At 38.4% G+C, this 13,443-nt stretch overlaps 1 protein-coding gene across 5 annotated transcripts in view; it reads right to left on the reverse strand.

The window, feature by feature from the left end:
- Bruce (BIR repeat containing ubiquitin-conjugating enzyme) overlaps window positions 1-13,443 on the reverse strand; it is a 268,342-nt gene that overhangs the window by 147,236 nt on the left and 107,663 nt on the right. For 4 of the 5 annotated variants that reach the window (XM_067760342.1, XM_067760343.1, XM_067760341.1 and 1 more), the window contains exons 8-9: window positions 11,377-11,520; window positions 10,530-10,941 (exon numbers count right to left, since the gene is read on the reverse strand). In XM_067760342.1, coding sequence (XP_067616443.1) covers window positions 10,530-10,941; window positions 11,377-11,520 — 556 coding nt within the window. The remainder of the gene's footprint in view (window positions 1-10,529; window positions 10,942-11,376; window positions 11,521-13,443) is intronic. The other variant, XM_067760344.1, reaches the window with a different exon arrangement.

Raw genomic sequence — 13,443 nt, forward strand, 5'->3', positions numbered from 1 at the left:
TCCGTAACGGCATAAACTAATCGAGATAGATATAGACTTCTATATATCAAAATGATCTGGGTGAAAAAAGAAATTCATTTAGCCATGTCCGTCCGTCTGTAAACACGATAACTAGAGTAAATTTTGAGGTATCTTGATGAAATTTGGCATGTAGGTTTCTGGGCGCTCATCTCAGATCGCTATTTAAATTGGACGAAATCGGACTACAACCACGCCCACTTTTTCGATATCGAAAATTTCGAAAAACCGAAAAAGTGCGATAATTCATTACCAAAGAAGGATAAAGCGATGAAACTTGGTAGGTGCGTTGACCTTATGACGCAAAATAGAAAATTATTTTGGACAATGGGCGTGGCACCGCCCACTTATAAAAGAAGGTAATTTAAAAGTTTTGCAAGCTGTAATTTGGCAGTCGTTGAAGATATTATGATGAAATTTGGTAGGCACGTTACTCCTATTAATATATGTGTGCTACATAAAAATTAGCGAAATCGGATGACGAACACGCCCACTTTTAAAAAAAAATTTTTTTAAGTCAAATTTTAACAAAAAATTTAATATCTTTACAGTATAAAAGTAAATTATGTCAACATTCGACTCCAGTAATGATATGGTGCAACAAAATACAAAGATAAAATAAAATTTCAAAATGGGCGTAACTCCGCGCTTTTTCATTTAATTCGTCTAGAATACTTTTAATGCCATAAGTCGAACAAAAATTTACCAATCCTTGTGAAATTTGGTAAGGACATAGATTCTATGACGATAACTGTTTTCTGTGAAATCCGCGAAATCGGTTGAAGCCACGCCCAGTTTTTATACACAGTCGACCGTCTGTCCTTCCGCTCGGCCGTTAACACGATAACTTGCGCAAAAAACGATATATCTTAACTAAACTTAGTTCACGTACTTATCTGAAGTCACTTTATCTTGGTATAAAATATGGCCGAAATCCGACTATTACCACGCCCACTTTTCCGATATCGAAAATTACGAAAAATGAAAAAATGCCATAATTCTGTACCAAATATGAAAAAAGAGATGAAACATGGTAATTGGATTGGTTTATTGACGCAAAATATAACCTTAGAAAATGGGCATATTAAGTAGAAGAGAATGACAAAGTTCTGCAGGGCAAAATGAAAAGCCCTTGGAATCTTGGCAGGAATACTGTTCGTGGTATGTCATATATAAATAAATTAGCGGTACCCGACAGAAGATGTTCTGGGTCACCCTGATCCACATTTTGGTCGATATCTCGAAAACGCCTTCACATATAAAACTAAGGGCTACTCCCTTTTAAAACCCTCATCAATACTTTTAATTTGATACCCATATCGTGCAAACACATTCTGGTCCACCCTTATTACGATATCTCGAAAAGGCGTCCACCTATAGAACTAAGGCCCACAACGTTTTAAATAATCATTAACACCTTTCATTTGATACACATGTCATACAAACACGTTCCAGGGTTACCCTAGGTTCATTTTGCTAAATGGTGATTTTCCCTTATTTTGTCTTCAAAGCTCTCAGCTGAGTATGTAATGTTCGGTTACACCCGAACTTAGCCTTCCTTACTTGTTTTATGCTAATTTGTATGCTGATCGTAAAGACAAAATAACTAAGTATCATTTTTTAATACTTTTTTATGGCAGCCCTTAATGTTTTCTTTTAGAAGGATCAGTTACTTTTAACGAATTTACTAAATTACTATTAACTTACTAAAATTGTTACGTAGTTTGTGTAAGTGAATAAATTTAATCAAAACAAAAAAGTTATTTTTTAAACAAAAATAGGTAGCCCGAAGGAAATAGTTACATCAATGTTTATCGTAAATAAAGTTTAAATTATCGCGAACATTTTTGAAAATAATTCCAAAGGTTTTCAGAGAACTTTTCTGAGGTCAAAAAGGAAAGAAAAGAAAGGAAGTAAAGGAGAGGAAAGGAGAGGAAAGGAAAAGGAAGGAAAGGAAAAGGAAGGAAAGGAAGGTAAAGGAAAGGAAAAGGAAGGAAAGAAAAGAAATAGATTGAGTTAGATGAAGATATAAGATAAGGAAAGATGGAGAAAAAGAAGAGAAAGGTAGAGAGAAAAGAAGGTAGAGAAAATATGGAGAGAGAAGAGGCGAAGAAAGAAAGGCAGGAGTTAATAAAAGGACAGATATATCGGTGGGAGAGGGAAGGGATAGCAGAAGGTAAAAACTTCCCAAAAGTTATGCAGATAGACCAAATTTAGGGCAGAACAACGTCTGCCGGGTCTGCTAGTAATGTTGTATAATTAATAATAATATTGTAACGAATTTACTGCAATTCCGCTTATTTAAAATTCTCTGCTAAGTTGGAATCACTAAACTGTTGAATAAATAACTCCAATATTGAATAATGGAAAAATGGCCTTTATTAAAGTACTTCAAAATAACACTTATACTTTGCAATTAGCTGGCTTAATAACCAAACTGATAGCTTAAATGAAACTGACTTTCAAAATAATACTGCTATTGCTAGATATCGTCTTAATCGAAAACTGCTTGACAACTCAAATCAAAACTGAATACTTCTTACTCGCTTGCGCCGCTTTTATAGTTTTCGCTGCATACATCTAGGCTCTTCTATTTGCAGAACTTACCAACTATTTCGTGTGTTTATAGTTCTCATATAGTTTCTACTTGTCTCTCAGATGTATGTGAATTTGTAGTTTACAGTCTCTCGCACACACATAGGCGTATAAGTAAATGCATCTGTGTGTGACATATCTCGGCTGCCTTATATATGTGTATACATGATTTGATTATTGACGTAAATACTGCTTATCGTGGCCTTAGCATCGCCTTAGTGATGATATAGCTTAGTGATGCTAATATCCGTGACAATATTTAAAAAAAAAAGTATCAAGTTAAAGCATTTAGTTTGATATATACGCTCATGCTTTCCACCGCACTCGGTTCTATGAATCGGAGCGACTCGCGATTTTTCCCGACCAAGGGCTGTCATTTCAGTGTAACCCTATTTAATTTGTTTCATTCCTCGCACAAATCATCCTCCGATCAGATCCTTGCATCGGGACTCGTCCATAATCTCTTGCGCCGGGAAGGTGTTGAACCTAGCCCCGGTCCAGAGATATGGTTTTGCGTGTAGCGGAAACGAATCTTTAGAACGGTCATACTAATGTCAGTGTGTCACGTGAAAAGGATGGTTGCATGGAACGGGGTTTCTGAGCTAGATCTCAAAATTCTTCAAAACTTTTGTGGCTTCTTGCTTTTCATGCCCCAGAGTGTCCCGTAGTCCGCGCCTTAGAACCCCCACTACCTTCTAGCAGCTCCGATGCTCAGAAATCCACAACAGATATCGCCACCAGCTCACACAGCCGCTCCAAACCCAACTACAACTTCCGTCGCATGGACAGAGCACTATCGAGCACTAGCACCTGCCCCGTCTTTTTCCCCTTTTTTTGCACGAGCCCATGTGTAGGTCATATGTCCCTATGACCCTGTGCACCTGTTCTGCACGATGCAATTTTCTGGACTCAGCGACGGGTGCTTTTGTCACACCTTGCTGCCATGCCGTACGGGGTACTCCGACGCCTGATAGCATCAGCTTTATACAAACTAGGCGCAACCACCCGTCTCACAACCCCAGAGTGACGACGTCTTCCCCGTTGCACTCAGAATACTGCTGTTGAACTGCAATGGGTTAACTGGGAAGACCACGGAGATAGTGGACTTCATAAAGCGGCATAACATTCGCATAGCTGCGGTCCAAGAAATTAAGCTGATTATAATGTCCACAGAAAAGATCGTGCAAGAGGTTATGGAGGCGGACTCGCTTTTATCACACACTATTCTGTGCTATAATAATCTATTGATCCCGACATCGGCTACAGACACAATTTCCTATCTAGTGGCTTTCTCACTGGTGAAAATATCATTATTCTTGTCGATTTTAATGCCACCGTGATCTCGGGCCATCTCATATACAAGCAGACAGCAGAGTTGAGATATTGGCGGATCAAATTAGGAAGGAACACGGCGTTACGCCCAATATATGAGGGACACTTCCACACGAATGATAGGAAACTGTGATAACTCGCCGTCGGCTAGTTTCATTCCCACTGGAAGATTTGCGGAAATCCGGCCACGGAGGCCGCAACTTCAGCAAGAGAACGTTTCCATGTAAGACAGCAGGACCCTGGCGACATACGGGCATAAACCTGCGCATCAGACAGCTTTTAGAAAAACACAAGCAGCAGAAATGGGTGGAACACCTAAAGAACTGTAACATTTCTGACGGGTCAACCGCTAAGTCAATCTCAAATCCAGCAATGACAAAATACACATCGCCGATGGCGATAAAGTGCTATCGGGTGCGAAGAAATATACGAGCGCTTTCTGCCGGCAATATATAATGGACACAAGCATAAACACAGCGCGTCCCCTATTACCATCACCGCCACTGAGGTAGAAGAAGCCACGGAACTTGCTAAACCATCTAAAGCAGTAGGCCCGTCGAGGATCGCCATGCCGGTGCCTAAAAACCTTGGCCATGAGGGTTTAAATATCTCGCACCAGCCTTCAGTCTGTCCACTGTCGTCATTCCTGATAAATGGAAAATGTCGAGGGTGATACCGCTACAAAAACCTGGGAAACCAGCTAACGTACGATAATCATAGCCAATCACTTTAAGCCGTCCTGCTTCCTTATTTTACCGCAAACCTACGGCTTGCCAATCTCCTTGGCTTTCGAAAATTGTATAGAACCACCACCGCGCCAAACGCCATCAACACACAAATAAATTTCATACTGTAACGAATTTACTTGCAAATCCTCTTATTTGACCTTTTGCTAAGTTCGTATCACTAAACTGTTGAATAAATAACTCCAATATTGAATAATGGAAAAATGGTCTTTATTAAAGTACTTCACAATAACACTTATACTTTGCAATTAGCTGGCTTAATAACCAAACTGATAGCTTAAATGAAACTGACTTTCAAAATAATACTGCTATGGCTCGCTAGCTAGCGTCTTAATCGAAACTGCTTGATAGCGCAAATCAAACTGAATTCCAGCGCCTCTACATTTGATGCCTTTTATACTCTCTGATTTCAACGTTCGCATCTTCTAGGCACTTCCATTTCCAGAATTTACTTGTTGCCATCAGCTCTCAAACTTTTCAGCTGTAACTACAACTGCAGGATTTTATATCTTCTCTCATTGCAGACTTTCAGGAGTATCTCAGATATAAGCATGTGTTTGTGCATTGATTCTCCGCTGCTCGTATACGTACATGGTACATATGTGTAGACGCAATTATTGTTTCGTTTATGTAGATACATAATGATTGAATTCTTGATGTGAATTCACGTCACTGCTTAGCATCGGCTTAGAGATAGCAGCACCCCTTAGTTTTGCTAATATTCGTAACACTGGCCTCTACCTAAATCTGATCGTCCCGATCAGACAAATCTCTCGATCTAAACGCTGCTAGCATCGTTAAATGTACCACTCTTCTATTTCATGATTTCCCAATTGCTTGTATGCGGTAGATGACATCACTGATCGTCTTCACAACTCTGTACGGGCCTTCCCAACTGCACCGATATTTGGATGGAACACCTTTCCGCCGGTGAGGGTTGTATAGCAGTACCAAATCTCCCTCCCGGAAACCTTCCAAATTATTTTCCTTGTCGTACCTGTGTTTCATCTTACTACTCATTATCCAGGATCGCTCCCTCGCACTCTATTGCTTGGTCAATGAACTACTTCGTAGAGCTTGCGCTTGACGGATTGGCTTCGCATAATCAGTATCGTTCCCACGTTTCACAACAGTAGTGCGGTCCGGCTTGAAACTACCCTCGCATTCTTTCTCGGAAATTCGTTGCTCCGTTTTCCTGCGTCTTTTAGGTTTTATCAATGCCAGGGTTTCTCTCGCAGGTACTTCTGATTTTGCTTTATTTGGCCCATTCGACCTATTAACCTTTGCCTTTGACTTCCGTGGTTTTTGTCGAGTCTTCTCCACCAGTACTCGATTACTACTGAATCCTTTCTGCAAACTGAAGTTAAGTGGTATTACCTGGTTCTTGTAACGCATCACCCTTTTCTGCATATCGATCTTGATGTCATGGTCAACCCAGAAGTCCACTCCCAATATGACTTCATCAACGATCTCCGCCACAACGAATTTGTGTAAAACCATGACCTTCCCAATTAGGACTTCACATATCACTTCTCCCTGGACTTGGTTATACTCGCCTGTGACCGTACTCAACCTTGCTCAAGGTAACGGTTTTACTCTCCTGTTGACTAAATCAGATCGAATCAAGGAATGAGATGCGCCCGTATCTACAATCACTACACGCTCCTTGCCATCCACATTCCCTCTGACGGTAAGACTGCTTGATTTCCTTCCAATTTGCCACACAGATATTACAGGGCATTCAATAGCTGGATCTAGCTCTCGATCTCTACCTCTTACTCGCTCTTGCTCATCTCCTCCAGCTTTGCGTTTACGGCCACCCACATTGTTGGAACTATTTGGACCAAGATCGCAATGACGTGCAATGTGACCAGACTTCCCGCATTTCAAGCATTTGATAACTTTTTCACTCCGCTTTTGCGATCCTTTCAGCGCATCCAATATTGCGTCTACCCACTCTGGCCTTTCTACTTCCACACGGCGTGCTTTGAAAACTGGCTTACACAGAAGCGACGTTGTTTCCTGAATCAGAGCTTGTGACACCGTTTCTGCGAATGTTGGCTTTGGGTTTGCGTATGTAGCTCGCTTTGTTTCGACGTCCCGTGTGCCATTTATAAAGCTCTGAATCTTTACCTTTTCAGTGTATTCCACGGGTGCGTCCGCATTCGCTAAATGTGCTACCCTTTCAATATCTGACGCAAACTCTTGCAATGTTTCACCAGGCCTCTGGAAGCGGTTCAGCAACTCCATTTGGTATATCTGTCTGCTATGCTCAGTTCCGTATCGTCTCTCTAGAGCGCCCATCAATGCTTCATAACAGTTCCGTTCGCCCTCTGGAATGGTTTGTAAAATCTCAGCTGCAGGCCCTTTCAACGCCATGAACAGTGCAGCAACTTTATCTTCGGCATTCCAGTTGTTCACTGCTGTGGTATTCTCAAACTGAATCTTAAACACCTGGAAAGGAACAGAGCCGTCAAAAGATGGAGTTTTTACCTTCGTATTGCTTGCTGAAACAACTGGGCGAATTAGTTGCAACTCCTGTATATGACCTGGCAATGTTTCAATATCGGCATCGATTTTGTTCTCAAGTTGCAAAATTTTTGTGTCTTGCGCCTCCATCTTCGAAGAAATACCTCCTTCTTGCTCTTCCAGTTGTGCAGAGATCTGCGCTGATATTTGTGCCGACATTTCGGATATTCGTGCCTCTTGTGCTTCTACCTTCGATGTTATACGGTTCTCCTGCGATTCCAGTTGAGATGCTATACGTGTCTCCTGTGATTCCAATTGTGATGACATGTTGTTAGATATTTGTGATGACATTTCGGACATTTGTACCGATATTGCAGCCAATATCATGTTCAGGTCTGTGTTCGCCATTGTCTGCGGTGTTTCATTTTTCTCTTCAAAATTTTAGATAAACGGTTTTATTGAAAACAATACTTACAGTAAGTAATAATAATACCAAAAGCTGTAAAATAATTAAGTACGTCCTAGGTGCTAGTCATCACACTGCTCATCAATCTAGGGCGTTGATCAGACAATTAAAAAAAGCGTTGGACGCGTCAAGTTTCTGTTGATAGTCATAAGTAAGACCAACTGAACCTTAATCAGGTTATGCTACGTCTCACATTTTTAGAAATTTCACGGGCCCAACGATTTTATTTAATTGTCTGATCAATGCCCTAGATTGATGAGGAGTGTGATGGCTAGTACCTAGGACCTACCTAATTATTTTCTAGCTTTTAGTATTATTATTACTTCATGTAAGTATTGTTTTCAATAAAACCGTTTAATTTAAAACATTTTTTTTTATTATTTTATTTTCAAGTTTTTAGTCTTTATTTAATTGCCTGTTATTTCTCATTCTATTCAGTTCATTAAGTGCTCATTATTACAAGGACTATTTCCTGACAATTTGTTACAATCTAAGTCCCCAATACATAATCCTTCCAAAGGCTTGACTCAGCGCCACGTATGCTTGTCCCTCCTCGAACTCCAAAGTATTTTGATGTCACTTCAACCGGACTGTATGTAATATTTGTTCCAAATATGAGTCAAATCGGACCACAAATACGATTTTTTTCAATATCTCGATCTTTGCGCCACCTAGGGGCGATTTTTTCCACAGGTCGCTTTCTATTCTTGTGTGTATTATGTGTTCCAAATATGAGCCAAATCGGACCACAAATACGATTTTTTGCAATATTTCGATCCATGCGTCACCTATCGGAGTTTCTTTATCTTATTATTGCATTGTCATCGGGTTCAACCTTGTAGCTTATCGGGAAGTTACTCAAATTTTAATTACAAAATTCGTAAACAACGGCCGGCCGGCCGGCCGGGCGGCTAGCCACTACACAGTCAAGCTAAATAAAACCGTTTAAAAAGTAGACTGCATATTATATGTGTGATGGGAAGGCATCGGTGGAGTTCAGGAAAGTTACATTGAAAAACAGAAAAATTAAACATGGGATTGTTACAGGGTGGTGTCCCTTCCCGTCCATTTATGAGCTATGCTATAAAGTCAACGGCTATCTCCCAGGTCTTTCCAGATTTTTCACCTCGCGAAATGCATATTGGACATCCGCGTCGGTAAAATCACGCTGGGTGTGACGTTCGACCAGGAGGCGATAAATGTAATGATAAACAACAGACATCTGGTTGAAAAGGTCGCGCCCTCTATGAAGTTAAGGACCCCAGCGGGTTAGGCGGCTTAGAATATATCCGAGGTAGGTATGCCTGTCGTAAGAGGCGACTAAAATGATTCAAGGGGTTTCAGTTGTCATCCTCACCTACACGTGGCGAATCCTGTTTCATTAGCAGCCGACGCTCTGAAGGTCTCTGAAGGCCTAGAAGGTTTCATGTGGTCATACCAAATCGGTTCCGAGATGGTCGGGCTAGTACCTTTATGGTGCTTGGTACCAGAACGTACCGGATCTGCATCCGGCAAAGGAGCATCAACATCAATAACACTCCCCAAGGCCTTCGGGGAGTGTCCTTATCGCTACAACAACAACAACATGAACTTAAGGAGTTATCTCCGTAAGAACTTTGAAGAAATTCGGTGCTTAAGAATTCAGCTGTATGAAGAAAAGGAGCGCATGAAAAGGCTCGGACTACTATCCCAGGATTGTCCGATGAGCCCCATTCTTAAAGATAAAAAGCCCTATTTCGATGTATGCTAAAATTTAGCGCATTTAAAACAAAAATACTATTATAGGGAGTTTTTCAAAACTGCAGCCCAGATAAGAGTAATATTGCACTCGGCAGTCGAAACGTAAGAACAAAATTTAAAACTTTTGCGGACAAGAAGTCATGTTCATGGTCGTGTTTCATGTTCTTTCTATCCCGGGAGTTGGATGGTAGAGCTACGTAAGTACAATAATTTTAAACGGGCGAAATTGAACAGTATTCCCCTACATTGTGGTCTCCGCAACTATATTATCTAAAGCAAGATTTTACCCAGAAAATAAACTGAGGAGCCTTAAACCAAATCGCAATAAGTGACTCATAACATGTTCCTAGATAAATGAAGGCACATTGTCACATGATACTTATGATCAGAGCTGCTCAACCCCTATACACTTATAGCACTTTTGTTTTTGTTTTGCTCTGAAGAATAGGAACAGATAATAATTCACACTTTGAATATAAAAAAAAAATGTTCATACCACTCTCATATGCCTTCACATATAAATTCGATTAATATGAAAGTGCCTGAATTTCATATGAAAGTGCAAAGAAGAAGCACTTCCATATGAAGCCAAGACAATTCGGTATGATATTCAAATTTACGCTAACAAATTGACAACAAAAATTTTTCTTTTAAATATTGTATTAAGATAATAATTGAACTATGTGTACTTTTTTTGTCATATTAGTACTCCAATATAAAGAATATGGCCCAGTTCTAGCCTTTTTTTAAGTAGTCGGTTAAGTCAGTTTTTAGCATTTGTGGGAAAGTTGTTGCCCATTGGTGTTCCATGGAGTACTCTGAAGGCCCGGGACATCGCAATGTAAATTGGGCTATACTTTTTATACGTATAACGATCAGTTGTGGAGTGCTCCAATACTCCTTAAATCATCCTTAAGGGGTATAGCAGTACTCCACAACTTATCCCCATTCATATAAAAATAACCAAAATTTTCAACTAAAAAAATTAAAAAATTTTATGAAATTATTGCGTTTTAATATGAAACTAGCTTTTTTGAATATTTGAGTTATGTATTTATGGGACAATTCAGAGATTCGAATGTTAACAGAAGCTACAAAATAATCAGTAATTTTCCAAAAATTCGTTACAATATACATATATGCATAATTTATAAAGTACTTACTCAGTTAATATTAATATTAGCTTAACACATTTGTGTGCCATTGTACGATTACTATATATAATGCAGTATCTCAGCATATTTTCAAGATACTTTTCCGATAAGCAAATGCATTCGAATTGTTGAGCCATTAAATCTGTATTCGTTCCTGCTGTATTTTTATTAATTTGTGTTTTGATGCGCTCCGATTTTGGTGAGCGAAAACGATTCAATCGTATAAAACATATCCATGTAAGTATATCCAAAGCTAGATTTTTATTTAATATTCCAGTATCTGCACAACTAACAATCTTAAAAAGATTATCTAATAAAATATTACTCTCCAGCATAGCAATGCGTTGTAGTCTTTCATTAGGCATACATAACGTTTTTACTCCGCGTACATTGATAGAAATTTCATGTAACCAATCACAACCTGGAAAAAATATAAAAATGAAGTTAGAAAAGCTTTGTTAATATCATAGAGATGTTCGAAAAATACAAGCGGTTGAATATGGAGCCCTTTCAATAGTTAGTATTTAAAGTTTTCCTTTTGTTTATGAAAGTCTGGTTAATTTTGTTAGTCCTCATCAAATATATGCTGCACATAAACCACTTTTACAGTGAGGGTCAAAAGAATAAATGCTGTAAAATCTGTTCCTAATTCATTTCTCGTTTGTTAAAAGCTAAGTAGTTTCATTTTTATCTTATAACAGATCTTAGTACTTATGTTATAGGCAAATAACTTAAGTGTGAATTTAGTCTTATTCCACAGAGTATATCTATTTTTATATATTTTTAACGGGAATTATTATGAACATATAAACGACACTAAACACATCACAGATTACTTTAACTGATGATATCATACCAATATAAAAATCAAATCGCGATTTCGATGAACTCGGCGGAGTTAACGGGGTTGAGGTTTCACTTGGCATCGCATTGTTTGTTGGACAGCTGGCATATGATAATGATAGCGGTAAACGCATTATTCCACCCTTACGTACAGGCACTATAGATGTACATGTTTGTTTATGTATAGATATATATATTCATTTAAGTGATGATCATAATGCAGGATGTTGTGCGAGTATAGCAGTGAATAATGACAGCAGGCAAAAGTGATAGCATGAACATTGATGATGGAATAGATATTTGGATGGTTGGATGGATGAAGATGCAGAAAAAGCCAGAATTAGTATAAAAGAAAAAAATTTATTTATTATAGCAAGATTAGAAGATGTTAGTTTTTCTATTGACTACAACATGTTACGAAAATGAAGAAATGTTCACATTTGCATGTTAGGTCTGTGTTTTCACTTCAAAATTATGTTGTTAGCGTCTTCGTCAGGGTATAATAATAATATATATGGGTCATTATTTTACAAATCGTACGGATTTGTAGAAAAAAAATGTCACTTTAAAAGACACCAAATTTATTTGTTGGAATCTTTTCGCAATTTAAGTCAACACATATATCAGGATTTCCTCGAAAACAATTTTTTTTCAGAGATCTGCATGTGCTCAGATTCGATGGGTAAGTAAACTTGCCCACATCAAAAATGCTATATCTTTGGTTCCACTCGTTGTATCTTATTCATATTTGTTTTATTTTGAAGGTAATATTTACTTTATAATTGCGTTAAAAAATATTTAATTATAAAAAATCAAAATAATGAATAAAAAATGAATTTTTTAAATAATTATTACATACTGTTTTCCCCCACGAATATTTTCGAAAAAATATATATAATATGCGATACACTTTCATCTAAAAAACCCTTTTTATTTTAAGTTGGACAATTTTGTGGTCAAAAGATATTAACTCATTTCTGACCTGGCCTTGAGCAAATTGCTTATTTCGTGCGAGCAACTTAAAAAAAAAAAGTTTGAGCCGAATCAAAATTATGAAATCTCAAAAGTTGTTCGATTTGTAAAATAATGATCCATATATACGAAAACTTATTTATATATGTCAAAGTTGGGATGTATAACTCTCGAGTCCCTTAGACCAATAACATTTTGTTTCCACAAATATTTATTTTAACTATATTTTAGCTAGATAATGGAATATGGATGGGTCTTATAGACAGAGTTCTAGGCAAGTTTGGAAAACTGTGTAAAGCCCAGTCGGGTCTATTCGGAAGCGTTTTATTTCATCATTTCATGATGCTTTTGGAACTATTTATTGATCGCTTTGGCCCTATTAGCACGGATTGCTTCCGGGGTAATTTCGGGGAAATTTCTGCATTTTCGGTATAGTTGTCGGGACTGTTTTCAGGGGTTTTTAGGATAATTTCGGACCATCAGGGTAGTACCCGCTATCACCGGCAACTGCAACACAGGCATCTTATATTTCATTGTGAACGGATGTAGTTCAGTTTTGGCTGAATAGACATATAGACCCTTACTCCTGGTTCAGTTCTCCACCAGTCTCAGCTCTGTTTGCACTAAATAGCATAGTGTCTGCGGAAACATCTCAGTGACCAACAGCGCGAGAACTTCTGCATATGCAACCGATAGCGCGATATACTTTCGATGAGATTTAGTTGGACGGGGTCTATATGTTTTATGCCGACTCCGAGCAGCATCTTCAAGGCAGCTGAAATTTCGCTGAGGAGCTTTTCATAGCATAAATGCACTAGGAAAGTTGGCCAAAGCATTGCCGAGAGGCAAGCCCGTTAGACATTTGTTTTTTCTAAGTGAAAAACCTTTTTCTTAAGTATTTTTATTTTGCTTTTCTTTCGGTGTGGTAGGCGAGCACGCTACTCACCTCTACTTAATTACATACTATTTCACAATATTTTGGTGATAATTTGGATTATTTCGTGAAAGTTTCAAGAAATTTTCGGGACCGTTGTGGGACTATCGAAACATTTCATGATTGTTTTCGGGATAACTTCTAGATAATTTCGGGATTATTTCCATATTGTTT

Source organism: Eurosta solidaginis, chromosome 1, assembly GCF_040869045.1.
Source record: "Eurosta solidaginis isolate ZX-2024a chromosome 1, ASM4086904v1, whole genome shotgun sequence".
NCBI lineage: Eukaryota > Metazoa > Arthropoda > Insecta > Diptera > Tephritidae > Eurosta > Eurosta solidaginis.